This window comes from Centroberyx gerrardi, chromosome 7 (assembly GCF_048128805.1).
Source record: "Centroberyx gerrardi isolate f3 chromosome 7, fCenGer3.hap1.cur.20231027, whole genome shotgun sequence".
Classification (NCBI taxonomy): Eukaryota; Metazoa; Chordata; class Actinopteri; order Beryciformes; family Berycidae; genus Centroberyx; species Centroberyx gerrardi.
The window spans coordinates 23,848,716-23,876,556 of NC_136003.1; the positions used below are offsets into that span (position 1 = coordinate 23,848,716).

General features: G+C 41.7%; 2 protein-coding genes across 2 annotated transcripts; both read right to left on the reverse strand.

Moving 5' to 3' along the window:
- Positions 1 to 252: 252 nt before the first annotated feature.
- apnl (actinoporin-like protein) lies at positions 253 to 2,133 on the reverse strand. Its single transcript, XM_071925707.2, has 3 exons — positions 1,975 to 2,133; positions 1,256 to 1,392; positions 253 to 1,129 (listed from the first exon to the last, which is right to left on the reverse strand). Exons 2-3 carry the CDS (start codon positions 1,357 to 1,359, stop codon positions 679 to 681), a joined length of 555 nt encoding a protein of 184 aa, XP_071781808.1. The 5' UTR covers positions 1,360 to 1,392; positions 1,975 to 2,133; the 3' UTR covers positions 253 to 678.
- An 806-nt stretch (positions 2,134 to 2,939) lies between these two features.
- LOC139932079 (uncharacterized) lies at positions 2,940 to 5,893 on the reverse strand. Its single transcript, XM_071925770.1, has 3 exons — positions 5,758 to 5,893; positions 5,212 to 5,320; positions 2,940 to 3,463 (listed from the first exon to the last, which is right to left on the reverse strand). The coding sequence occupies exons 2-3, from the start codon at positions 5,313 to 5,315 to the stop codon at positions 3,019 to 3,021; spliced, it is 549 nt and encodes a 182-aa protein (XP_071781871.1). The 5' UTR covers positions 5,316 to 5,320; positions 5,758 to 5,893; the 3' UTR covers positions 2,940 to 3,018.
- Between the last annotated feature and the right edge of the window lie 21,948 nt (positions 5,894 to 27,841).

Here is a 27,841-nt window from a genome sequence, read left to right on the forward strand (position 1 = left end):
GTGTCCTGAACCTGTTCTTACACAATTCCCATGGGAAAAGCTGCACCTTCCACTTCTCTTCAAAACTCAGTTCCACTTCACAGCAATCGTTTTTAATCCGTTGCAAATGCACACTCGAGCACACTGTGGATGGTTAATGGTAAGCAGCACATTGAAACGATCATTCGTATTCATAAAATTCAATATTATTTCTCTTTAAGGACTTCTTGCACTATTCCGAACTCAATCAACAGACACTCATACACAAATAGCTTCAGCAAAAAAAAAAAATGTTTATTTTATTCCTCCAGACTACAGTGTCAAGGTAAATACAGACAAGCTCTGAGTGTGTTCTATTAAGCTATGCGCCCTCGTCCTCCGGTGAGTCATCCTTTGATTTCCATTTCTAAAGATGCCATTTTAAAGCCGGATGCTATTGAAGCAGACAGAGGCTTCGGCTAAAAAGAGGGGATATTGCTGCCTGGATTTATAAACAAACTAAACTCTGATCTTAAGCAGATTTACTGAAGGGTAATACCTAGATATACAGACACATGTCAGCAACAATACATCTGTTAAACCATGCATGTCGACTGTAATAGAAGCAGTCTGCCAGGTAATAGCTTGAGGTGGGGGGGTGGATTCTGCCATAGGGACGCATCAAAAGTATGACAAAAACAGATGGAGGAGGGGGTCTCTCTAGCACGCCTGCTGGCCCATGGGTATGAAGAGCTTATCCCACACCTCCACCTTCATAACGGCCTTGCCCAGCGGTGACATGGTGGCCCTGATGTCTAGGTAGTTCCCCATATAATTGATTCCTGAACCAGTGGCTTCCTCCCTGACAAACCCCTGCTGGGTCTTGTCGTAGTACATCTCTTTGTACAGCGACTCATCGCAATTACGGCCCTTTTTGTAGATGCCCACCGCGAACCAGTTCTTGTACAGGTTGTAGTCCCAGGGAACGGAGAACATGATGGCCAGGGTCTCGATGTAGTCGTTCTGCGACCTCTCGAAGAGGTCATAGGTCATCACGCCAACGCTGCCGGTTGGTTTGCTGCTGCACTTGCTGAAAGTGCAAACCTCCGTCTTTAGGGGGCGCACCGTAGGCTGGGGCGGGTTGTACGTCTCCCCATTGTCCAGGAACACCCTACACACACACACACACACACACACACACACACACGCATTACATGTTTTATTTGTATCTGTGTAATTGCTTTTGTGCACTAACCTCAAAATACATGACAACCAGTCCAATACAATCAGGACTTACCTGGGGTTGACGAGGCAGTAGTTGTTAGTGATGTTGCTGATCTCAATGGTAACATTTCTCCTAGTGTTCACATTAGCGGCTACGGCTTCGGCTGTCTCTGTCATCTTGGAATGGCTTTGCTGTCTGCTTGTGATTCTCTGAAACAGAGGCAGTGTCAGTGTTAATCAGCTGAGGCAGACGGCTTCAAAGCTGCACATACCACTGCCACTCCCATTCCTAACATACTGGAGAAGAGCATTCCCCTTATTACAGAATACAGAATATCCTCTTGACCTCTCTTATGCTCACTTGCTCTGTTGGCAATGCTTTGACATTCAGTTGCACACATAGAATCTATGTCTTTCCTAGCTGGGTGTGTACGATATACATCAGAGGCTAATGAGACAAATTTCAAAGCAGTTGTGAATAATCATAGAGTAGCTGCTGACTCTTTTTGCCTCATTAGAGCATGTTAGAGCATCTTCAATTACACCACTAAGTACCATGCAATAATGAAGTTAAAGTGGAAAAATACTGGAGAAAATAATCATCCCTTTAATCAACAGATACAACATACAAATCAAACAAAAGTCTCATACAGCTTCTATGTGCTTCTATAAATTGCTGTTTTCTTACACACATGAGCTGTTGCCGATGAGCCCTACTCTATACTGTCTTCTATCAAATTCTCCTGTATTCCAATAAACTTTGTTGCCCAAATGGAGATCTAGCGGTCTTACCTGTTGAGAACCTCTGCTCGTGCTCCAAGTTCCAAGATGAGAAAAGCTTAACAGCTAGAGGGAGGTACCGATATTTTTTCAAACAAGGATATATGCCATCACCCAGGAAACCCTCCCACTTGCAACATAACCCCAGTGGGACAGTATCCACCCTCTTTCAACACAGTTACTAATAGCCCACGGCAAATATAGAGATGAAACTATGAAAAGCAAATACTGCCTTGTTTTCTTTCTCTGGGAGAAAACTGCCACACCCTAGTCTCTGGCAAAGTTGCCAGACCTGAACAATTTCCAGCAGTTTCCCATTGGATCCAGACTTGTTAGGTAAACAGGGATCACTCACTCGGCACTCATTTTGTCCTGTGTGTGCTTGGATGTCTGACTGACTGAGCAGGATAGGTATTTCGTTCCTGTGGTATTATGCAATAGGAACAATATGCAGACTGAACAAGTTCGTACAAGCATCTCTGGAGCCACTTTACTCTCAGTCTTTCTTTGGTTCGACTTGTTGGAGACCAAGGACCTCATCATAATCAAATGTTTAGAACGAAATGGAAAGCCTCACAGCCAGTGAAGAACAATATTATTATCATGATGATTAAAAAACATCTATGCAGATATTCCATCTGTTTGCTACTCATTAGAATTGGATGAATCTACCTAACAGATTGAAAAATGATTATTGTTCATCAGTACTAATGAAAGCATACTGAGTGAGTGCACATACTAAGGAGCGCTGCAAACAAATCCCACAGAAAGCAACACAAGCATTGACTCAGAATGTTTTATTACCATAATCAAACAAAAGTCAGTATATAATATACATAGGCCCAAGAAATAGGCTAATGGGGAATCAATGAGCTGGCTGTCAGATATTGATATCCTTCAGCTGACACAAAATACAGATGACAGCGAAATCAGTCTTGCTCCTCTGGGTTTTAAAAGATGATAACATGAAACAGCAGTCGAGTCAAGTGAAGTTTATTTGTAGGGTGCAAAGGCAACAAATGACATGAAAGCAGAATCCCAGTAGACTCTTCTACTCTAATGACCCATTTTATCATAGAGCTCCACCTTAACAATGGCTTTGCCAATATCAGACATGGTGGCCCTCAATTCAACATACGTAGCCTTATACTCCAGCCCAGAGCCATTGGTCCCACAGCCGTTGGTCCCAGAGCGGGTGAACTTACTGAGGTCCTTCCCATCATACATCTGGTCGTACAGGTGTTTGTCGCAGTCGCGGGACAACTCAAACACGCCCACGGCCAGCCGGTTCTTATACAGGTTGTGGTCAAAGGGCACAGAGAACATGATGGCCACGCGCTCGGAGCAAACCCGGCTCTGCATATGGAACAGGTCGTAGGTCAGCACCCCCACGGCGCCCGTGGCCGTGTTGTCGTCCTTGGTGAAGGAGCACACCTCGGTGTTGGTGGTGCGGATCGTGGGCTGGGGAGGGTGCTGACTGAAGCCCTTGGCCATATACACCCTGGGCAACAGAGAGAGAGAGGTGGTGTTACCCTAAAACTGGTACACACAACTGCTGAGGATCAATGCTAATCAATTGAGAACCTGTACTTCAGAGTTTCAATCTGGTTTCCTGAAGTCTTGTGTTTTTTTTTTAACCTCTTTGATGAAAAAAAAAAACACTTTAGTAACTTTTGCTGAGATGTTCAGAGTACTTTCTGAGTGTTGAGTTTTTCCGGGGCGAAACAGCTTATGCTGATGGATGGAGTGTGACTGTACAAGTACTGCTATGGACTTGTAAGCAACGGTGAGTGAACCTGCATGCAATGTGCAATGAGGCGGTGTGTGTCACCGCATGATGGATAGGTGGATGTTCTCAGCAAAGTGATGTCACACATGAAAACCACCCATCCAAGATATAGTCTATCCTGCCAGAGCCAGATAAATGTAGAAGCATGACACTAATACCAACAGACTTATGTAGTTGTCATTTGTTTGTTTGTTTTTATTCATTTGCCCTTATATTTGAGGTAGAAGAGACCAACTGGAAAATGGAGATGATGTGAGTGAATTTAGTGATAAATTGATTTTATTATAGTGTCATGCACCATACTAGTGCCCAACCCATATAGGCTTACAAGACACTGTTAAACAAACTGATCAAAACAATAGGTACAATACTGATAAACATAGAATACTTACTGTCAATAGATCTACAATTCACCTTCAAATTACATTACAAACAATTAATTTCAGTATTGTAAATATCTAATTCGGAATTCCTAACAAAATAAGGATTCCCTCCTTCTTTCCCACACCTTAGAGATTTATTGAGCAATGTCAAAATGAGATTTTCTGTCTTCGACCATCCTTATGCTGAAATAAATCGCAATGAATTAGCTTATTGCGCAACTTAATTCTTAAATCATTGTTTAAGGAGCAATGAAACATAAAGTGAATTTCATTTTTCAGTCTCACCTAAGCTGCAGAGTGAACATGGTCCATGGTTACATGGCTAAGAAATAAAGGCAGCAAACTAGAAACATTGATTAAAATTATGGTAAAGAGACTGAACACTCTCCTTTCACTTGCATTTTTTAAATCCTTGAGCTTTTACTTTAAATTAATACGAACCTCCTTAAATGGACATAGATTTTTTTTTATGAAAAGCTGCTGGAGAATCAGGGCTCTTTTGCTACAATTATCAGATAAAAAAGTCTGGGATACTCCATATTCCTGGAGGGACTGCGTGCTAATGTAATCAAAACATTGATTTGGAACTGTAATCAGCCATTTAAAGCTGAAAGTACTTCAAAGCCATGCATTTAGCCTTTTGAAAATGAATGCATATCCCTGGAGCCAATCAAACTTGAGTATACGCTATGGCCATGATGCTCTGCAGCAAGGCTATTGGCTAGTTATGTACATGTTGCTAATGGTGTAACTAACCTTCACTGACCTGCGATTGATGCAGTGAAGTATTTCAGCCATAAAGCAAGAGAGCCAGTTAAAATCAATTTAACATAACTTTTGAGGAAGTTCTTAACAAACTGAAAATGTGGATATACTTAGTGGGAGGTGCAAGTCAACAATCAGTTCATCATCATCTTTGCATTTATCAAGTCATTAATTTGAAATTTCAATTTCCATCACATCAACTTTTATCTTTAATGCTATGTTAATGCCATCTTATTTATACATGTGTTTACTCTCTTGTTCATTTTAACATGTATCATACCGGTAAATCCGATTTGTTAAATTCCAACTTACTTGGGGTTGATGAGGCAGTAGTTACTGCTGACATTGGTCATTTCTATGGTGCAGTTTCTGTTGGTGGTGAGAGTGGCTGACACAGCCTCTGCTGTTTCTGGCATCTTGGCTGGAAGTAAAACGGGACTGAAAGCTTAGAATTATATACTCTATAAACAGATCACCATTCAGAAGTTATTGTACAGTAGATAATTCTCTTTTATATAATAGACGTCAACTAAAGACTGAATGGCTCTGAAAGTGCAAATATTTTTTGTAAATTATATAATTTCACATTGTGTCTAAAGACAAGAATCTTTTATCTTTTATCTTTTATATGGCAAACCTTTCATGGCCAAATCAAGCTGAAGCACTTACAAGAGAAAATTACTGTAACGATTTATCATTAGTTATTCATGTGTATACAAACAGGCACACGTTCCTAAAATATTGCTGTAAGAATTGCCCTTCTCTCAGTGTCTTGGAAAATGTCTTCCTACATGATATTTAAGACATAGATCATAATTAAGTTATAATCCTGCTAAAAGTAAGAGTATTTATATTCACCTTTTGGAGTTGAACACCTGAGTTGTACCAGACAGCGTAGAGTCCCCTTCTCTCAAATCCTGTGGAGAGGTGGAGAGCGTCTCCCCTCCTCCGGTTACACCTCCACAATACTTGTTCCAACACAAATACAGGCGTGTCCTCACTGAAATGACACACTGGCATTCATAGAAAAGCATGTTTCAAAAAGAGGCACTTGAGCTACCTAATGTCCTGCCATAATCACCATGATACAGTAAACATAACCGGCTATATGCTAATGAAGTACTACTGAGAAATTACTAATTAAGCTAAGTAATGCTTTAATTAGTAAATATTTCTATGTCAGCATACTTGTGTATGTGCATTAATATGAACTCTGTATCTTAAAGCATCAAGGAGTTATAGTGGTTTCAAGAAAATACATTTTTCCTCATTAATATGCAAATGTATGCAGCAAGGAAGTATGAAGTTTCTATCATGTACTGTTGTGTCCGCAAGAATGAGTCTACACACAGACAGACGTCACCATGGCAACATAACGTCCCGCGTACCATCGACCGTGGTGGCAGGACATAAAAAGAAAGAAGTATATTTGCAATGAGAAACACCGTGAAGTGGATCATGACTGGACTAAACTGACTCCTGGTGAGACCAACTCATCTGAAAGTGTCAGACTGCAAACTGATGTGCTCAGCAGCCAAGATGCAACACTTCCACCATGTTCTCTTGGGCAAGTTCCAGCAGCACCTGTGTTGTGGTGGCACCTACCGCACATGTCATATACACTGTTTACTAGGTATTGCATATGTGCTGCGTTTATACCTAGCTGTGAAACCGATGCACTTCTTCAATTAAAAAGGCTAAATCTGAATTTTATCTTTCAGTTACTACAGAGAACTTGAACAATCCCAGACAGTTTTAGTCTATAAATCTATAAATTCAACATCCTCCAGTAGTAACTGTAGTGTGTTCCCACCTTGTATTGTCGAGGACTCCCTGTACTGGACTGTCCCTGGACTGATTGTTTTAATGAACATTTCATTGAATCTGGCACTTTGTTCAATTCCTTATCCTCTGTGCAATCACTGACATCTACTGATAAAGTGCGACTTTTGACCTGTGATGTAAATATTGGTGAAAATCGCAAATTCTGTTTCATGCCATTCTCTGTTGTTGAGGCAGGACCGGATCACCTGGACCCATGCTTTTTAAAACTGGCCGTTGACTTTATTGCTGAACCATTATGTTATTTTATTAATCTCACTCTTATTAGAAATGAAATTCCTCAAATCTGGAAATCAGCCCACGTCCTCCCATTGTTAAAAGGTGGTGACTCTACTCTTTTGAATATCTAAAAGCCAATCTCCAAACTGTCTGTTTTAGCCAAGATCCTTGAATTGCTGATTAGTGAAAAGCTAAACAAATTCTTGCATGACACTGATATTCTATCTGAGCACCAACCTGGCTTTAGAAGGACAGCACAATTACTGCTGCTTTAAAGGTGTTAAATGACATCACTTCTTGTGATCTTGCGCAGCTCTTTCCATTGATCTGTCTAAGGCCTTTAATACAGTTGACCATGCTATCCTAAAACCTATACTTATGTTTATCTGATGTTGCTGTTGCAAGGTTTATGAATTATCTCTCTGGAAGAACTTGGTGTGTTTACCTGGATGGTATTTCCTCAAGCTCACTGAATGTCTGTAATGGTGTGCCCCAAGGCTCAGTTTTAGGTCCTCTTTGTTTACTATCTACATCAACAACCTTGGCCAAAATGTATCTAATGCTCAATTCCATTTCCACACTGATGATACTGTCATCTGTCTTAATCAGGCTCTTGAATACCTGCAAGTAGCCTTTAACTTTGTTCAGTTTGAGTTATATCAGCTAAAACTTGTTCTGAATGCAGATGGTATTCACAAACCCCCAAAATAAGATACTTATTATCCAGAATATTGTAACCATGCATGGCAAACTGATCAAGACAGTTTCTTGCTACAAGTATTTGGGAATTTCAATTGATGGTTGTCTCTCTTTTGAACCTCATATAGATAACCTTGTAAAACATTAGTGAAACAAGGGTTTTAGTTTAGAAATAAGTTATGTTTCTCATTTAAGGCTAGGAAAACATTGGTTGTGTCCATTTTGTTTTACCCCTAATTGGTTATGGGGATTTGATTTACATAAATGCATTAAGTCATCGTCTCTGCTAGACTCATCATGGAGCCTTATGGCTTGTTACTGGCTTGAAATCAATTACTCATCACTGTACCTCGTGTGTCAGAGCTGGCTGGCCCTCTCTCTCCTCTCACAGACTAAACCATTGGTATAGTTTCATATATCAGTCCGTTCTTGGCTACTTCCTTCATATCTTTGCAATTACATTTGTCAAAGGTCTGGTGGAAGTTACTGTCTGTGTTCACGAGACTTGTTCCTATTGTCTGTGCATAAAGACTGTACAGAGTTGGATAAAAGGGCTTTCAAATACTCTGTCCCTTCTACTGTGAACTCCCTACAAATGATTTAAAACTGGATCACCAAGTGTCACTTGGGGAATTTAAAAACCTCATGAAGGGCCTTCAGGCAAATTCCTTTTTAAACTGCTCCTGCCTTTTGTAGGCTACACAGTTTCACCCTGTTTTCACCCTTTTCACCCCTTTTGACCCTTCACCCTTTTACAATGTATTGTTTTTGTTAATATTTACCTCCGCCAAGGAGGTTATGTTTTCGGTGCCGTTTGTTTGTTTGTTTGTTTGTTTGTTTGCTTGTCTGTTTGTCTGTTAGCAGGATTACGGAAAAACTACTGGCCCGATTTTCATGAAACTTCGTGGAAGGGTGTAGCATGGGCCAAGGAAGAACCTATAAAATTTTTGAGCGGATCCGGATCCGACTCACAAACAAGCAATAATAGCACGAACCTTGGCGGAGGTCTGCGCTCTCCAAGTGCCCTTCTAGTTAGAATCTGTAATTTTGTATGTCAGTTTATTTGGTTTCATGTTGTCTGCAACTTTTATGTATAGTTTTTGTGCTGCTGTTTTGGCCAGGTCTCTCTTAAATATTATCTCCAATTTTTATAAAGTGATTATCCCACCACCTTTTATGTACAGTGTTACACTTATTAGGCCTAATTAGACAATAGTGTATTTGAGAAGCGAGTTGGGTAATTGTTCAGCGTTAGCAGAGGTTTGCCCTCTCCGAGTGCTTTCTAGTTTTCTTTTTTTTTTTTTTCACCACAGACATGATTGAATCCATCCTACTATGGTAGGCAGATTTTAATTACAACCCCCAGAAGAAATTAAGCACTCGATGTTCATCTTACTCACTCTAGGATTTTACTCTAAACTAAAAGCCGGCTCAACATAAACATAACACAAAACTGCAATAAACCTGTTTTAATATATTAAATTATATTAAATCATATTGATTTAATTTCATCATATTTCAATGAGCTCATCTCTTTGCTCTCATGGGACCCACTGTAGCTCAACACATGCACTTCATAAAGGACCTTTATGGAGCATTTCATGCTCTAACTCGCTTAAGATGAAACCAAACTCTCACGATTGCACAACTGGTTGTTTTTGCTGCAGGTGATGGCAGGTGACAGATTCCTTGGGGCGCCACCCTACCCCAGTCACAAATTTCAACACACCGCCAGACTCTTAAATTATTAATTCTTTTACTGCATACTATGCTCCCACTGGAGTATGGAGTGGAAAAGGAGCCACTCCCTTCTTCCACATAGGAGCAAGTTACAATAACAATGTATTATGTAAGAGAGAACTGTACAGAACAGTGTTACATTTAAGATTATAGGCCCTTTGGGTCTTCCCAATTAAGTATGTTTTGCAAACTTTGTCCGTTTTGAGATGTGTTCATTATACCACTGACCGATCCAAGTAATGTGTGGCAGCTGTTCAATTTTATACATCAGGCGACTGGAACTGGATTTGAATCTTTTACAGTAACTTGAACACTTGAAGTCACCAGATGGCACCAAACATGCATTTGCAAAAATACATTTGCACTACACAGACCTTCTGGTAAGTTTATGTTTGCTGTCTGATGGGTATCCAGTGACCATGTCAGAAAATCTCTAAATAACAATATATATATACAGCATACTGCTCTTCCGTTATGTCCTGAAAAAAGGACATGGCTGCATTCAAATAGTCAAATTTTAGGTGCTATACAGTATTTATCTATCTATTATCTATAATTGTGTTGATTGAAAAGAATAAAAAGGAGTTGACACAATCTGCCATAGGACCAAGCCAAGGACTCATCACTCTACTTATGTTGCAACAAAATAATATAAAGAGTAGGTGAAAATAAATAAAAAAGATCAAAATATATCATGAATCATATTGCAGAGGTTCTTGAAGTGTTGCTACAACAGTACTACTGCCTGGACTTACAGGACTGTCCAGTTAAATCGGAGAGGGGAAAATGAACGAGCAATGGTCTCCACTCTTTCAATAAGTACTGCTGTTGCCCTTGAGCAAGGCACTGAACACCCAGGTGCTCCAGCGAAGCCGCTCAGTGGCCGACAGCAGTAGACTGTGGCAGTACTGATCGGCTCCCATGTGTGAGTGTGTGTAACATTATGAATGTGACGCAGGGGCACGGCTGAAAAAAATCATAATGTGGTCAGTAAACCTTGTTTGAATAAAGGTTAAAAATACGTAATTAGGTATTTGAATATAGGCCTTTACACTAAGTTGATATGAGGCTGATGTCAAAGTTCAGAAAATACCCTTTCAGTGTATTTTCACTCTGAGAAACAGGAGCTACTAGTTAGCATTTTAGCTAAAGGACCAGTCAGAGTTTATGATGGAAGACCACAGAGAAAATTAGCAGAGATTCATTCATTTTGTTTTATTCAGACCAAATAAAGGGTCGTCTCTTTTTCTCTAGGGGAACATCATCAGTTTTTTCATTCTAATTTTCTTAGAAGTTTTATATTTTGTCATTGTCAGTTTCAGAATGTGTAGGAAAATGAATATATCCCATGAGCCAAATGTCCCTGGAGTCTTTGTGTTTTCATGAACATGCTTTAGGATGTCATGCCGTCTCCAGCGGTGCGTACGTACAAACATAATGAAGTCAAGAAGAAGAACAAAGACAGAACTAAAAGTCTTGAGACAAGTTTTGCGAACTGCACTTAAAGGCTTCTCTATTGTCTGTTTATGCAGAGGAGACACTTGAAAAAAAAAGATTTTTCTATTTTGGACAGAAGGTAATAAGGGGGCTCCCTCTGTCCTGCAGTCACATGGTCGCCCATTAAGTAATGCACATATATCACTGTCAATTGATTTATGTCAGAACTGAGTCAAAGTCTTCCTTCGTAATTTTAGCATGGCTATTAATTATTTAATCAAGCTGTGGTATTCTCTATCTATAATTTGTAAGAGCAGTTACTAAGAGGTAATATCGAAGAATAAAATATGAGTAATATCTATTCACAGGTTGCGAGGGCTTTTAAGGTTTTATGATGACGAAGATAAATGTATGCTGAAGACAAAACCTTATTTAAAAATTACAGCGGCAGCAGCATCAATAGCTCAACTTCAATACACTTACTCACTGTCCTCTTTTCTGTCGGTTGGACATTTTGTCTTGCCCTCTTTTCTCCTCATTCTTTACTTCCCTGTTTTTTAAGCCTCAGTCTACCTAATAACAGATAAGAAAGATTTAAATTTAACTGAAGAAAGGTGCTTCAATTTGCATGCCATGTTAATGCTTATTGTTGAAATAGTCAAATAGTCATCATAAATTATTTTTGTCAAAGTCATATAGATAAAATGTAACAACAACAACAACAACAACAACAACAATATTTTGATAAATATTACTGAACACTCCTCTCCCATTAGTATGTGTGTTTTTCTCTCCTGCATTTCCCCTCTTCCCAACCACTTAGATGTCTGTAAAGTGATTAATGGACATGGTAAAGCTGTAAAGTGAAATCTTCTCCCTTTGAATTGTCACCATTGAAAGCTTTACAATTAGCCTGATTATACTGCTCTGAAAATAGTTCAGCCATGAACTGCAAGTTCATTGCAGTAATTGACAGAGGACTGCACACAAACAATCACGACTTGCAATTTTGCTTTAATCAAATATGCCAGAATTCTATAAGTATATAATCAACCATTGAAAATAAGGGGAATTTTACAGTGTATCACACACTACAACACACACACACACACACACACACACACACACGTCTTGCTTATTCTTCCTAGTAGCTTAGAGTGCTTCTATAGGGATATGGCTTTTTATGGCTGAGCTGGCCTTGTTTACACAGTGCCACATTATATAATAATGACTCTTAAAACCCCAAATGTGTTCTCAAGGTTCATGGTTTATAATTTAGGTTATCTGCCATCTCACAAAATGATCAGGCTAACACTCACTTGAATAAAATGATCAGAGATGGTTTATATCGTATATGAGAGCAAAATAAGATGGATCATTTTCTTATTTTCTGTGTTCATCCTAGCCAGACCATTACCTTATCCAGTAACATTTCCTACCCCTCTCATTAGTCCATATACACTCCATTTAATGTTGAATGTGCAATGTGATCTTTAACTCACCGATTCAAATGATTGGTGCCAAGACAGTTCAGCTATTATTGAAAATTGCTCAGAAATATGGAGGATTGATGTGAGACGGGACAACAAGGGGGAAGAGAGAGAAGCTGGGATCGCCGGGTCCGTAACCAGACTCCATTTGTCTAGCGCTGGTGAGATTTCAGCCTTTTCAATGAGCCCATCAATTTTGTCAGTGGGCCTATAACTGCAAAAAAAGCCACTGATTAAAACTAACAAGTTGTTTTTAAAAAGATGTCTTTTGTTCATTTATGTAACCTATGTACTGTACATCCATTTCTCCAGGTCCATTATCACACATAACCAAGCCCAGTCAGCTAATGCTTAATGCCTGACATTGTTTTGGCCTTTCTCCAGCATTACTACTTCTTTCTTACAAAGGGATTTATTGATAATATGGAGCTCTGGGATGTAGAATTGCCCACTTAGGACCTGGGAAAGCAACCATGACCGCAAATTGCTCCTCCAGCGCTAGCTTAGGCAGATGTGCCTGTCCGATTTCGGTAAGTAGAGATTAAATTGACTTTGCACCTCTAAATATGTGTGCATCGTTAGAAAATTTGCCATATACATTGGCAAACCTGTTTGAATACCGTGGAATGAATGTTTACGGGAGGTTATCGTCCACATTTTGCAGGAAAAAGGAAAGAGGCACATCATATGTTTCTGTTAATGGATGTCTCGCATCTAGCAGTTCAATAATGGACAAATGGACGCTAGCTAAACTTACCAGACACATGCTGCTGCTCTTTTATTGGCCAGAGACAAAACATTACACAACTATTCATTTGATAAGAGATTTGAATTGCCTCCCAAACAGAGTAGTTGAAAAACCAAACCAGTTTTGCTTCAGTTAAACTACAATGCCACCTCCCTTATGATTTATAGACACGTTCCACCCTGTTCCAGCCCATTTTCAGCACTGCACACATAAGTCAACCACTTTACTAACTCTAATGAAGGTGCAATGACATTGACATTTCTCCCCCTTGAGTGCACACTTTGGTTCTCTCTTTATCTCTGTATCTGCGCTGTAATACCTGCTGAAAATTGTTTTCCTAATGTAGTGCTTTTTAATTGGCACTTACTGGACCAATCATTCTATAAAGTAGTGCCAGGCAGCCATCCTAAGAACTGGCACATTTAATCCATGTTATAAAATGTAATATAGCTACAATTAATCTGCTGCATATTCTCCACTGTTTTTGAATTGCTCATTACTTTTAGCTTACCACAACTTGTCACTACACAGGGAGTCTATAGCTTTAAGTGGCTATTGACAGCAACAAGGAATAGACTTGATGCAGGTAATGGTGAGATACACAAACACAAATAAAAAACACATAGGAATTATCTTTCAAACAATGACCATTTCAAATGTAATGAATAGAAAAGTATCAACTGATTTGGAATAATTTTTGTCATTTTGTCATGTTAAGCGTCATTTCTGGTATAGAGGAGAGTTTTTTAAGATACAAAGGAGGATCAAAGAAAAGTTTTTTGCTTGAGAGAGAGAAAACTCAACTAATCATTCAAATTCCTCTATGTAAAAAACATACAATCCCTAATGGGAACAACTAGAAAGAGCAATTGACTGTAAGTCTTCACGCTGATTAAAACGTGGCTGAAGAGAGGGTTAAACATAGATTAATCGCGGTAAAGAAAGTGCCACTCTGGATGACAGTGACTATGGTTACAGTACATGCAGCCTGGTATAGCACTAATTGAGCACCACTCCAAATGAAACAACCTCATATAAACACTTCAGTGAGACCAGAGTAATCTGACCAGTCTCAACTGGGCTGAAATTGCGATATGGTTCAAGGACCTGGGTTACCTCGGAAAGTCTGGGGAGGAGGAGAGAAGTTTAACTCGATGGCCTTATATAAACGGCTGATTGGATCAAACAACGCTGATGCACGAATTGATTCACACAGCAGATGGCAATGTGGCAATTTAGTCAAACAATTCCTAATTAGGAGAAGAACGTAACAGGTGGAAGATGTGCAATACAAATCTGTTTAAGTTGATGTCACTGAAAGGGTGAAAGATGCTGAGTTAAAGAAACCCATTGAGCAACGCACAAACACATGTACAATTTGTGTGCATATTGCATATGTATGACTAATTTGAATCCGTTGTTGCAATTTGAAGTGGAAAGCATGCCGTGCAAAAACATTCACCCTCTGATGCACAGGTGGGAGCTCTGCCATCACACTTTCATTTAAACTGCTGCTCAGGCAAGTGTTAAAGAAAAAAATCAACTGCAATATGTGAGAAAAAGCAGAGTATGCTTCAATTCAGTAATTACAGGCTGCACCGGTTAACAGCTACCCATATGAACTCTTTTCCATGTAAACTGTTAACACACTCCAATAGTCAGGCTACTGTGCCTGGGTTTGAACAGATCCATGTAACAATAATCAGTAGAGGAGTCATACATGGGAAACACAGTTGAATACTTTCAGAGTAGCAGAAGTACAATTGGTACTTTCAGAGAGATTGAGTCCCATCAATTCAAATTCTTAACCATACACTAGATGACCGCTCCACATTCTCTATGATATCCCACATGCTTTGATGTGGCCTATACATTTTACAGTCAACCCGCTGGAGGTAGCACCATTTGGGATTTTGGTTGATGTGGAGCCACGTACAGTTACTCAGATATAGAAATGCTAAATCCCTGAGAATCAGTTAAGCTACGGATCCAATCACTGAATATAAATTCCCAACCTTTTTTTTTTTTATGTATCATATTACCGCTGCATAACGTCTTACAATTTCATCAGCCTTGAGAATAGGAGATTTTGATTAATCTCTTCAGTCATCAGAATGGTCTTCAAAGGTAAAGGTTCTCAAACGTGGGGTAATGGGTGGGGGGAAAGCGGAGGGGGATTATGCAAACTTCACAGTGATTAATTTTGGCCTGGGACGTATCTCCAGTGATGGTGCTATAGCGGGGAGAGGAGCATATTGATTGATTGCTGCAGGGGGCGCGAGGTTCTGCACGTTCACTTTTTGATGAATAGGCTGTCAGGGCCGCGAACAACCAAATATGGCCCCATAAATGAATGTTTAAGCGATTACGGTATAAGTGTAAATATTACACGTCCATTAAGGAGGATTACACTTGGTGCCACTTTGAAGAGGGGAGGAAATAAAAGGGACAAGCTGGCAGAATATCCCATAGCAGAGTAGGTGCATGGCGAAATGTGGTTTTAATTTGCATTTATAATGTTTAAGAATTCTAAACAGGGAAGTCCTTGACATTAATCTGAGTGCGCGCGCGCGCGTGTGTGTGTGCATGTGCGTGTGCGTGTATACATGTTTATGTAGGCCGGCGTGTGTTTTTCAAGAGGGCAAGGACTGAAGATGGGGCTTTAACTTGACAGAGCATGCCAGTGCATCCACCCTCTCAAATTACCACGCGATAAAACGCATCCAGGGTGCTGCACTGGAGGTGAGAGTGGGAATAAATGCCTGCTTCAAAGATGATTTGTGCTCAGCGCGGATTAATTCCCCCTCCAAAGAAAAATCAATAGCACCGTGTGCAATAGGAATACATTTGTGTCACCTCTTGGGGACAAGGAAGTGGAAACACAGTTCAGAAGCAAGTTTAGACAATACACATCAAAATGACTAAAACCCAGCCAACAACCAAACTGGTTAGAAGGCTCATTCTGGAGAGCTGCCAGTAATTAGGGATTCTCTCTCTCTTTCTCCTCTCTCTCTCTCTCTTTCTCTCTTTCTCTCCATCTCTCTCTCACACCTCAATGTGAATTCAATACATTTTTCCAACATTGCACTTATGCAATCTTTAACTTTTGAAGCTTCAGCATTTGATCAGTCAAAATATGCAAATATATTCAACATATTCATCATTCATTGTTCAAGGAAGCACTTTCTATCTAATTTTTGGCGTGCAATCCCCTACTTTTGACCCTCGTATCAGCGATCTATTTAAATTGGGGACGGGCTATTTTGCTTGATTTATAATTATTGCAAAGCATACATTATGTACATAAACACTATCACACACACACACACACACAACACACACGACACACAATGCACAGCGAGATACCGATTTCAAACACAAATTCTGTTGGGAGAAACACAATGTTTCTCCAGACTGCATGTCAATGGCCTGAAATGAAAACAAATCTGTTATTCTCATTGTTGGCTCGTTTTTTTCTGCTACAATTCTGCTAATTAACAAATGTGAATATTTGATGCCTCTTCCCATCCTCTCACTGTTTGTTATCTTCTCTGAACGGCAACATGAACTTTTGCCCTTTGTGGTGAAAGCCGGCGCCGTTATCTTTCAAAGACATTTTGGGACAAATATCTGCATGTATGCATGCAAACATGCTGTATCACAAAGTTTGCCGTACATTTCCATATCCCCAGACACAGCGTCCTCATCCTTCCATTGACTAAATGATAAACACCAGGCCTCTGTTTGCCACTGATCTTCTGAAGGGAAGACGGACAGGTGATCAATAAGCTCCCCACCCTCCATCCCATCTCTAGGCATTGGCTTTCCTTCTGTTCCCCCCCTCCCACCCCCGCTCCACCTCCGCTCTTCCCTAATGCGTCGCTCTGCCATCGCATCCTCCATCAGCCCCGGTGCAGCCTCTCTTGACGGCTCGATCCTCGCCCTTTCACTCACTCACCCGCAGCCCCACCCCCGCCCCTCCCCGCCGCCCCCACCTCTCTCTCCCTCCCTCCTCCGTCCCGCTTTATAAGAAATATAATCCCATTGATCCGAAACCCGATGGGAAGCGTTGCTCTGTAAACAGACGAGTGCTCAATAAGAGGCGTCCAGCCCTCAAGGGTGGGGTGGGGTGTGTGTGTTTGTGTGTGTTGGGGGTGGGGGGGGTTTGTGCAGCTGGTACTGGAGAGGTGTGCTTCTAGAGAAGGGTGAGTGGAGGGGGGGGGGGGGGTGCAGTCTAGTATCAGAGTGTCTCGGCATCATTTATCAGTTTTATTGCTTTCTTGTCTTGTTGCTGGCTGCCATCACCCCTCACCTGGACCTACTGCCCCCAGTAACCCCCCCCCCCCCCCCCCCCCCACACACACACACACACACACACCCCTCCACCCCCCCACCACCCCTCCACCCCCCCACCCATCCCTGCTGCAGGTTGAGTTCGATCACACTGTGTTCCACCCGCGCAATTAAACATCCGCAGCTCAGGGCGAACAGATGAAAGGTGTGACATTTTGCTTTTGACTACCGATGAATTCAGAGTGACGGGCCAGACAGACGTGCCCAGGCACGGATATGGATTTATTTTTTCCTTATGTTCCCACACTCCCATACACCCCCCCCCCCCCTCCCCTCCCCTCCCCTCCCCCCACCTCGCCAACACCTGCCTCCAGCCTCATCCTAAATCATTACTTGACAGTTTAAAAGGGCACAATGCAATGGATGGATTTTTACTCTGCGTTTCCATGGTTATTTTCTTTCTCTTAACCCGTGTCTTTCATGCTTGTGTGTGCCTTTGATAAAGCGAGTGTGTCTATCTGTACTTACACTGCCTCCGTGTCGAGGTTATTTGTCACTGAGTGAGTGAGGTGCGGACTCTCTAGCCACACGGAGGGTTTTCATTGGTTCATGTGCAAGAGGTGGACCGTACTCACATACTGGATTTTACCTCGTCCATCTAAACTGAACTCAGGCTAACCTGGACCATCTCACAGCCACAGGTGGGGGACGCACACACAGTAATGGCTTTTTGTGATCCGGATATTGATCTAAACTACATGTCTGCCTCTCCAGCTTTCAGAGGACACTCCAAAGTATTATTCACATGGTCAAAGTCAAGACATTGAAACATTTAGGAATAACCATAAAATGCTGCACACTATGCAATAGACTGAAACTGAAATCCAAGTTACACACCCCTGGGATAGTACAATTCCAGGCACACACAAATAAATCACTTTTATCTAATTGCATACTAACTGTGGATAAACTGTGGATTCATAGATAATCAAAACTGCTATCGTGTGACATTGTGCATATTGGGATTAAGGACCACACAGTCAATGTGAGTTTTTTCTTCAGTCACTGAAGAGTCATCAGATACTTAATAACAGGTAATTGCCAAGATAATCTTCATCTAATGATCAATCATGAGATGATGCTATGTCTATCCCATTTTATTAATTCTGGAATTTGAATCAAGACAGATACAGAAAAAATAGAAAAAACTGTATATATATACTGTATATCTAGTGAGAAGTATTTGGCTGCCAGCAGCAGTAGTCACAGCTTTCCTTTTTGATTAATAGTCTGGAAAATTAACTTCTCTTGCTGATATTTTGATCAATTGGGGACTGAAGAAGCTGCAGAAAAAAAGTCTTGCCCAGCAACATTGCCTTATACTTCAACACCGGCGCATATATGGACACACCTACAGTATTGATTGCCACAGACAGAGGTTTAATGTCAAAGGCACATTCTTGCTAATGACTTGTGGAAGGAACTGTACAGCAGAAAGGTAAAATCAACAGTGACACGCTGAACTCTACTCCCTCAGGTCCCTAACAGAGTGTGTTTACATGATAACTCATCTCTTCTTTTTCCAGAGTCCAACTGCAGCTCCTTTGTGGCAGCCTGTGAAGCAATATGTACATATTATCCATCTATACCCATGTAGATGTTTAGCGTATCCGAGTACCTCCTCATTACAATGAAATCCAAGCACCTAAAGAGGAGACAGGTTAAATGAAAGAAGCTCTGTTCCTTGGTATATCTGCATGTCCCACTCCTCATCCAGTGGACTATAAATAGCTGAGCTAGACTTTATTCAAGCAGTGACACTGAGCAAGCATGTGTGCATTCTCCATGTAGATCTACCTTCACCGTGAAAATCTATTCATGCATTCCCCCCCCTACTCCTCCCTCCCATCTCGGCTTACCAGTTCACAAAATGTCAAGAACACTCCAAGCATGCCGCATGCACAGAGGTCAGCAGGTCTCCTCCTGTACTGAGGCGGGTCAACGGCGGTCTGGGGTACGTGCTGTGTCCTCATGGAGGGCTGTTAGTCCCAGGTTGACTCATGACCTGTCGCAAACAGCTGGCGAGAGAAGCTTTTTTAGAAGAATCTGAAACAATCTCTCTATATACAGTATGGACTGTATGTTGCATGCATAGGATGACAATAGGTTCCCTCTATTGGCTTAATGGACAAATCACAAGTGGCAAGCCATCCATCAGACGCCATCTTGACCAATCAGGACCATTGATCCACTAATGTTCCCAATCAGCAATAATCAGCTGGCTCTTAAGCTCCAAGGGTATCACACTTTAGATCCAAATACTCTCTCCGACTCTTCTACTGTAACAGGAATTCATTTCCATATGGGCAGAGAACAGCAGAGCAGGAATATCTTCAAATAGGTAAGTCAAACTGATGCCAAAAGTACAACTGATACTGTTGGCTTGCAAAGAACCACTCGGCAAAATTCAAAATTCATACTGGCCTCCATCAAGCAAATCACCAGTACTACTATTGCATAATTAGAGCAATAAGAAATTATCATTCAAAGCAAGTAGTTTTATAAAAAATTAGTTTTCAGTCGTGTCTTGGAAGAAGATACAGAGTTCTGTTCAACTTGTAATGAAGCTGAACAGACAAGGTCATCTCAGTTGAAAACAGGGAGCCAAGAAAGTTAAACAGTTTCTGCCTCAAATCAGATCAGAACTCAGACATTTTATTGTCATGGCTGTTTGAGCCAGCTGTGTTGAGTTAGATAATACTGCTTGCCTACTTTTACAAGTGTGGGGTGTTGGGATGTTGGAGTCTGGCATTTTCATTTACGATATCTTATCTTAGCTGTTCTGCTTTTTGATGTGTGGCGATCTGTGTTTCTGTGTTGTATGACCTCTTTCTCTCTATTGTCTTTGCATTTTAATTTAAATTTTATACCCTGTCCCCTGCTAGTCAAAAGGCCTCTTGGCTTTCTCCCATGCTGAAATTTTAAATAAGAATTTCTTTGGTATTAATATGCTCAAATGAACATAAATATATCATTATTTGAAATAAACAAGCAAACAAATGAACAGTAAGTAAATACATATTTGTAAAGTAAATAAATAATTGAATATTTCACCCCCCCAAAGAAACGGTTTGGTCTCCTTGATGTTGATAATAGTCCACTTAGTTTGTTAGCAAATGACTGCAATTGCTTGGCAGATGGCTCGGACAGAAAAATCCTGAATATCAGTCAAAGTCATGCAGTGTTCATACATATTAATTGGTGTGTGCATGGTTTGAACAGGACATGTTATTCATTTTCAACCAACAAAACAGGCTTGTAAAGGCTCTTGGTTGTCTTTATCAACTCTCTTCTCTCAACTCTATCAACTAATTTGTCCAGGGTGAAGCTGTTGTGGACATGCTGAAGGAAGAGAAATGTCTGATTGTGTTTTGTGAAATTGGCATGAAGCAAAGTATTTGAATCTAAAGTACTCTTTTTTTACCAGACCAGTGGGCTGGCATTGTTACTGGGTGAATGAAAACATATTTGAGTAGCAAAGAAACATCTCATTTTTTGCACACTGCCTCTCTCATTTACTAACATTTTGACAGACTTCCACATATCAGCTCCTCCAGTTTGCAGTACATTCTTAATTGTGTTTCACTTGACTAATACTGCGTGAATTTTCTGCTGGGTCTTTCCAGAAGGAGTTCAAGTTCACATTCAATAAAACTACTGCCATGTAAACATAGTTGATTGGAATTTGCCTCAGTGCAGCTCCAGGTAAAAACAACAATAACACAACAGCAGCAGCCAAACATTACCACAAATCCATATAAATACATATTGCCCCAGCGCATTGTTGATTTCACCATACCAAGGTTCACAGTACGTGTTCAACATTGTTGCTGGAGGACAGAAATAGTATGGGGGAGATAGGCAGTGAGAGGCAGAGGCTGTTGTCAATAGCGATCAGTCAGCTAAGGATGATAGTAGTCTGGATCTCTATTCACACAAAAGCTGCTTGGTGACCCAAACAAAGTCACGCTCCGGCTGGCTGGGAGGGAAAATGTGGCTGTGAAAATGCAGTTGGCACTAGAGCTGCAGCCAACACATAGAAAAAAACAAAACTGTCAAACAGTTGAAAATGCAATTTTGTATAGCCTGATGCGATTTTGGTCAGTTGATCTTTAAAAATACAATATCAATACTTCGAGGATGGGATGGATGAATTACATGGAACATTGGTTACACAGATTTGAAGAAATACCACTGCTCTTTAACCTCTATTCACACCTGTGGCTGTGCTGGCATCTTTGTTTGCCTCTATTCACACCTTGTCTTTACTGAATAAAAACATCAGGAGATTCCTCAGAGGTTGCCTCTAAACCATTGCCTGAGGCTAGAGAATGAATAAGCAATGCTTTTTTACTGGCTTACCTTTTGATTTCTCTGATTGTCTTCAGTCTCCACTACATCTCCCCACAGGCTTCGGAGCTTTAACCAAAAGACTTTGATGCTGCGGGCGGGGAATAGATCTTCACTTAATTGTTTTGTTCACTTCGGAAAAAATCATTAAGTGTGTGTGTGTTTGTGTTTGTGTGTGTGTGCGTGCGCATGTGAGTGAGTGTGCGTGATGGGCCGCGTTGCCAGCCAAAGGAATCTGGGGAGTAATCAAAGATTGATCTATAGACATCCAGTAGAACCACCGGGCTGTTTTGGCACCTCTGCAGATGGCAGACCTTAAAATATCAGTTTCCTCACAGAGGTGAAAGCTTGAGAAAGAGAAACACCAGGCCCCTTATTAAAACTCACTGCAACACATTGTCAGAGCAGAGACAGGGGGAGCCATGTGCAATTTGGTAGCTGGGTACTGACGGTTTGATTTTGATGGAGATCTTTGATCAATGATATTGATTACGCAGGTTTTGCACAGTCCAAATACATGGAAAATTAGATATATAAATATTTATACATCTTAAATGTTTACCTTGCTTGTTTTGTTATTGTCTGAATATCATTTTGCAGCCATGAGCAAATGAATAAAAATCATCATCATTATAATCATCATCATCACTGTTGCCATCATCATCATTATCATCACCACTGTCGTCATCGTCATCATCATCATCATAATTGTCACCACCATCATCATCACCAGACTGCTTGTCTGAATGAGTGGACACTAACTTGGGGAAAGCAATGTGGGGACAGGCTGGACTCTGGACTCTGGACTCTGAACTCTGAACTCTGGACTCTGGACTCTGGGCACTGGACTCTGGACTCTGGACTCTGGACTCTGGACTCTGGACTCTGGACTCTGGACTCTGGACTCTGGGCACTGGGCACTGGACTCTGGACTCTGGACTCTGGACTCTGGACTCTGGACTCTGGACTCTGGACTCTGGGCTCTGGGCTCTGGGCTCTGGACTCGGGCCTCTGTGCTCTGGTCTGTGTCTGTGTCTGACAAGATACACGCTCTGTGAATTGTCTTCCTGCCGTCAGCCTCAGACACCGTACCTGGCTCCAACCCCATCTCTCCGATTCAGGTCTAATAGGCAATCCGTCCATCCCCGCTATCTTCACCCCTGTGATAGGCAGCTAATTAATCACAATTGTGCAGGGCCTCCTTTTTTTCCCCCTCTGAACCCCTTCCTCCACCTTCCACCCCTTTGTCCAAGTGTTGTCTCTTTTATCCTTCTGCAGTAAGTGACTAAAATCACACAGTGGTCCGGGAAACACTCAGACAGCATGATAGAATATCACAACAGTTTCTAATTGCTATAAATGTGAAACAGAATTATACATTTTTCTGTGTGTAGATGTGCGTCTCTGTATAAGTGTGCATGCATGTGTATGTGTCCATCCATGTGAGCATACTGTGTGTATGTTCTTATGCCCGCAGAGATAATGATGTTTTCGTCATTGAAGCGATGTCAGTCCAATATTATTTCCTGAAAAAGCTTGAACTAAGAATCAATAGCCTGACGTTTATGATTTAAATGGATGTGACAGAGGACAGACAGTGAGAGAGGGTGTGCAAAGGAAGAGGCGAGCTAGAAGATGCCAAGAATGGAAAGTGAGAGAGAATGGGGGGGGGGGGGGGGGGGGGGGGGGGGGGGGAGGCAGAGGGAGGCAGGGAAGAAAAAAGATGGGCAGATGAAATTACACCTGCAGGTCTGTTAGCTTTAGCAGCCGGAGTCTAGCAATGTGATGTCCCATAGCATACCCCAAGGGTCCATAAGGAATAAAGAGTGAGTAAACCTCACATATCAAAGTTTCTTTTCTCTCACACACTTCTTATTGCTCCTGTGCCTATCCTTGACAGCCCCGTGATTCATTTCCTCCAGCCTGAAAGACGGGAAATGAATAGAAAGCTAGGATATTGTCAGGCGCTAAATGGAAAAGCAGTCGCTCTGGAGACACGGTGCAGGTCCAGGTAAGAATGGCGAGTTCAGTTAGAGATGCCGCTCAGTGCCGCTACACAGTGCGCAACAGCTGCTCTCTCACATGACTGAAGAAATGGATGGATGGCTGCTCAGGTGCATGACATTTACACACTACCACGGTTTATGTTTGAGTGGCACATGCATTTCATAGGTGTCATTCCACAAGTTGGTGAGTCAGACCGCAGCATCCTGATGCGTTTCTTTTACTCCTGCACAGTTGACACTGTTAGCGTTGTAGACCTCATTTTAGAACATTTGCATTCAGCTGGGGAAAATATGCCAGTTTACCTTCTTTTGATAGACAACACACTGGCAACCAGTCGTGTCTGTCTGTCTGTTTCCTGCGAGACAAACCTACAGTTCAGATTTTCAGGGCTGCATGTAACCTGTCTGGAGAGGTTTTGTTTACCCACAACACCTTGCATTCTTCCCTACGGCCTGCTTAGATGTGCACAACAGTGAACCATAAATCAGACACACACAGACACAGAGAAATGGGTACGCACACAACACAAACACACAAATATGAATGTCTCTTACAGTATGTAGAATGTAGAACATATGAATGAGGTAGAATATTAAAATGAGGCGTAATGGTCGACGCTAGTTTATGAAAGTTAATGACTGAAGGCTTCCATGCTTAAAGAAACGGTCTGATTCAATGAGCCGTGTGATGTGTCTTTACTCTTACAGGGTTATGATCTAAGGAACTGCCCTTGCAGTAGATCTGATGAAACCAGGTTTAACATACCATGTTCAGAAAAACCAACACTCCAGGCTTACCTAATCAAAGGTTGTAAGCGTGGAAGCTCTATATGGGCCCTGCCTCGCAAGCCTTGTGACAATAATATATCTCATGTGACTTTAATGTCTCCATACATTTTCATTAGGGAGAGTTTTAACCCACACAGTCCTGGGATGACAGTAATACACCGTGACAGCGGGCATGAAGCGACCCGGGGATGTCCAGAATCAGAACCAGAGGCCAGAGGCAGCTCTACAAGTCGTGGTTTCCGAAAGGCTGGATGACTCATGTTTTGGTTCAGCGTGGTCAGTGACCTTAGGTTCAGCTGGTTGTCTCTCTACATGGGTGCTCCATGGGGGCTCACTCCTTGTGTCTGATGGTATTGGTCTTGGTCTGGTGTAGTGCTCAGCATGGCTCTGAATACTGTGCCTGAGGTGGCCGCCTGCTGCGATTTGGACTCCTCCAGATTGTGAGGGAATGGGGTGAATGGATGTTAAGCTAAGGACAACTTTCTTTTGCTCTGTCTTCATACTCCACCTATGCTTTAGGATGAGATTGTCCATACATATTGCACTTTTTTGAAGTTCCTTTGTGGGTCTAGCCAACTGTTCATTGCTGTTGAATTTTAGATATGTGGATGCATGCATATGTATGTTTGAATAGAGTTGTTTAAAAATGGTTCAAAATTCTGATTGTGTTTTGAAACCAAGAAATCAGTGCTAAGCTGAGAACTGGCAAGGAACTAAAGGTACAAACACAATTGCACATTATTTGATGTAGGCTACTACCTATTATACTGTTTCATACTCCTCCATGAAATCAAATTCCAACTGGTTAAATTAAAATGAAAAGGTTAAAATTTCAGTCATCTTTGTTGTCTCTTTTGAGCTTTATGTATGTAGCCATGACACCAGTATAAAGGTTTTGCAAAAAAGGATAACAACCAAGTGTGGTGGGCATTGATGGGACGAATGCAGTCTCCTGGGAAACTATCTGTGTACTTGCATGGGTTTGAATTTGGCAGTGTTACATCTCTGTCCTGTCCAACATCTCTCTGTTCCTGCCTTCACTGAATAATCATGAATGTTCACAATGCCAAGAAATCTACTTACGTGTGTAAGCATAAAAAGCATTGCTTTACTGTATTTTTTTAGAAACCTTTAGAAACCTGATAATCTTCAAGTTGCTAGCGAGCACAGCTTGTAATTCCAAGAGGAATCTAACCACCTGGCACTGAGGATTAGCTCACCTACAATTTAGCAAGAAAGATTTCTATTGCTCAAGAAAGTTAATGCCTAGCTACTGGTAGTATGGCTATTTGCCTGCTGTGCTCCGATGAGTTGCAGCAGTATGCTTTTTTGGGATCACTCATCCTGCGCAATAATTCATCACTTTCTGTATTGCTCTCCTTTGGCTCAAGGTTGCAAAACCAAAGTTCTTTTTACTGAGCCTGCAACCACTGAAACCTGGCTCTGCTTTGAGTAAAGCTGGTGCTCAGAACAATATGAAATGCATGACCCCTATAGCGTGAACCAAGCCTTCCCCGACCACAACGGCCTGTTTTCTTCACTGAATAGAGCTGTTAAATGCCTGATGATAGTGATGAAGACAGAGAACTGGAGGAAAGAAGAAACGACTCGACTGCTTTATTGAAATGTGAGATTGCTTAGTTGAGAGAGAGCAACAGTAGTAATTCAGTGGGAAAAAAGGTTTTGTGTCCCAGCTCTGTCCAAGACAATAGACTGGGAGATGGAGACCAGAGAAAGAGCGCGCAGGGAATGGATGCGGCAGGCATGACAAAAGGTTTGCGTAATGATGTCGCTCTCAATTACTAACCTCTGTCACCCTGGGGTACCATGGAAGAATTTTCACCCTGAACAAAGAGAGGGTCCCTTCACCGAACACAACTGGGCCAGAGCATTCAGAGGGGCACAACGCTGAACTGAATGTGGAATTTGGCTGATTTCACTGCTTCACCGCTGCTGTGCTGCTAATTTTAATTTTTTTTTAAATTTTTGTTGCAGACTGAATTGTGTATTTACTGTACTGCATCGTGCACTCACTAACATAATGCACTTGTGCTGCACTGTATGTGTGAGAGGGCGTGTATGAGTGTTTGTGACGCTGGAGGTACAAGTGAGGCTTGTCTGTGCCAGAGCCTGCTGCTGCAGAGTGGGCCTGACACTAGATTTAAAAGTCTTCATGCCGGGATGCTGAATTAAACATTGCATGCGTGCCACCCTCAATCTGTGCCCGTTCAAACATTCCAAGAGTGTGTAATTAGTCACGTGGTGCTGTTCTCTCTTTCAGAGCTGACTCACGCCGCACACACACAAGGCCAACATCGGCATTAACACATGTGGACAAAGTGCCCCACAATGAGGAAGGACAATCATGACAGCTTGAATCTCACAGCACGTCCCCGTGGCGACCATCACTTCTCGTAATGCACCTCTTGTCAAACTGACACCTTTTCATAGGAGTTTTCTCACCGAGTTTGTTGCCACTGCTCTTAGACAATCAAGCCACCTGTCAATCACTGGAATAACGCTCGCGGAGATGACACAGTGTGTGACGGAGCAAGAACCTAATTCTGTTTCAACCACGTTGTGTATCTGTTGTTATGACATGGGTGAAGGATGCATGGTAGTGCGGATCCATGTCAACCTTCTGATGAAGCAAGATCAAGATCTGTGCTTCTGGTGCCACAGAGTCAGAAGAGTCAACTAGCCCCCTGTAGACAAGCCATATGGCCTAGGAAGAGTTTCAGGGGTGTATATGTGCGGCGGCAAGCACCATGCCAGTCCCTCTGCTGATTTCTCATTATCGAGGAATAAATAGAACAAGACAACAAAACAGTGGCCCTGTTGTGTCATACCCATTCTGACTTCGGCGTGGGACAGATGGTGCAAACTAAATGGCAAGATTTGAATAGTTGGGAAACTGAACAACACCACAAAGTACAACAAACAGCAACTGTAATGAAGAGAGCTCTCCTCTCCACCTCCGCTCTTTTCCAATGTTTTAACGTGAATAATACAGTAATTATGTCCCTTGTCACCTGTGTTCTGCTGCATGTCCAAGTGTCACTTTCAACAACGATCAGAATGACTGTGTGTCCTCTTTAGTTCTTGCTTTATTGCCTGTGCAAGCAGAGTGTGTGTTTGTGGCAGCGGCGTGGGAGGCTGCAGGGGAGTCACAGGGAACAGCAGATGCCAGGTCTCTTCCAAGGCGGCTGACGGGCAGGCAAGGCGGACAAGCGCAGGAGGCGAAAGCTGAGGCAGAAAGGCTACCTGTA

What these genes read in the sequence shown, in the direction of transcription:
- LOC139932079 (XM_071925770.1), bottom strand. Translation starts at nt 5,315, where the DNA reads ATGCCAGAAACAGCAGAGGCTGTGTCAGCCACTCTCACCACCAACAGA. An exon ending in TACTGCCTCATCAACCCCAA is followed by an intron (nt 3,464 to 5,211) that starts GTAAGTTGGAAT and finishes TCTGTTGCCCAG; the next exon opens with GGTGTATATGGCCAAGGGCT.
- apnl (XM_071925707.2), bottom strand. Translation starts at nt 1,359, where the DNA reads ATGACAGAGACAGCCGAAGCCGTAGCCGCTAATGTGAACACTAGGAGA. An exon ending in TACTGCCTCGTCAACCCCAG is followed by an intron (nt 1,130 to 1,255) that starts GTAAGTCCTGAT and finishes GTGTGTGTGTAG; the next exon opens with GGTGTTCCTGGACAATGGGG.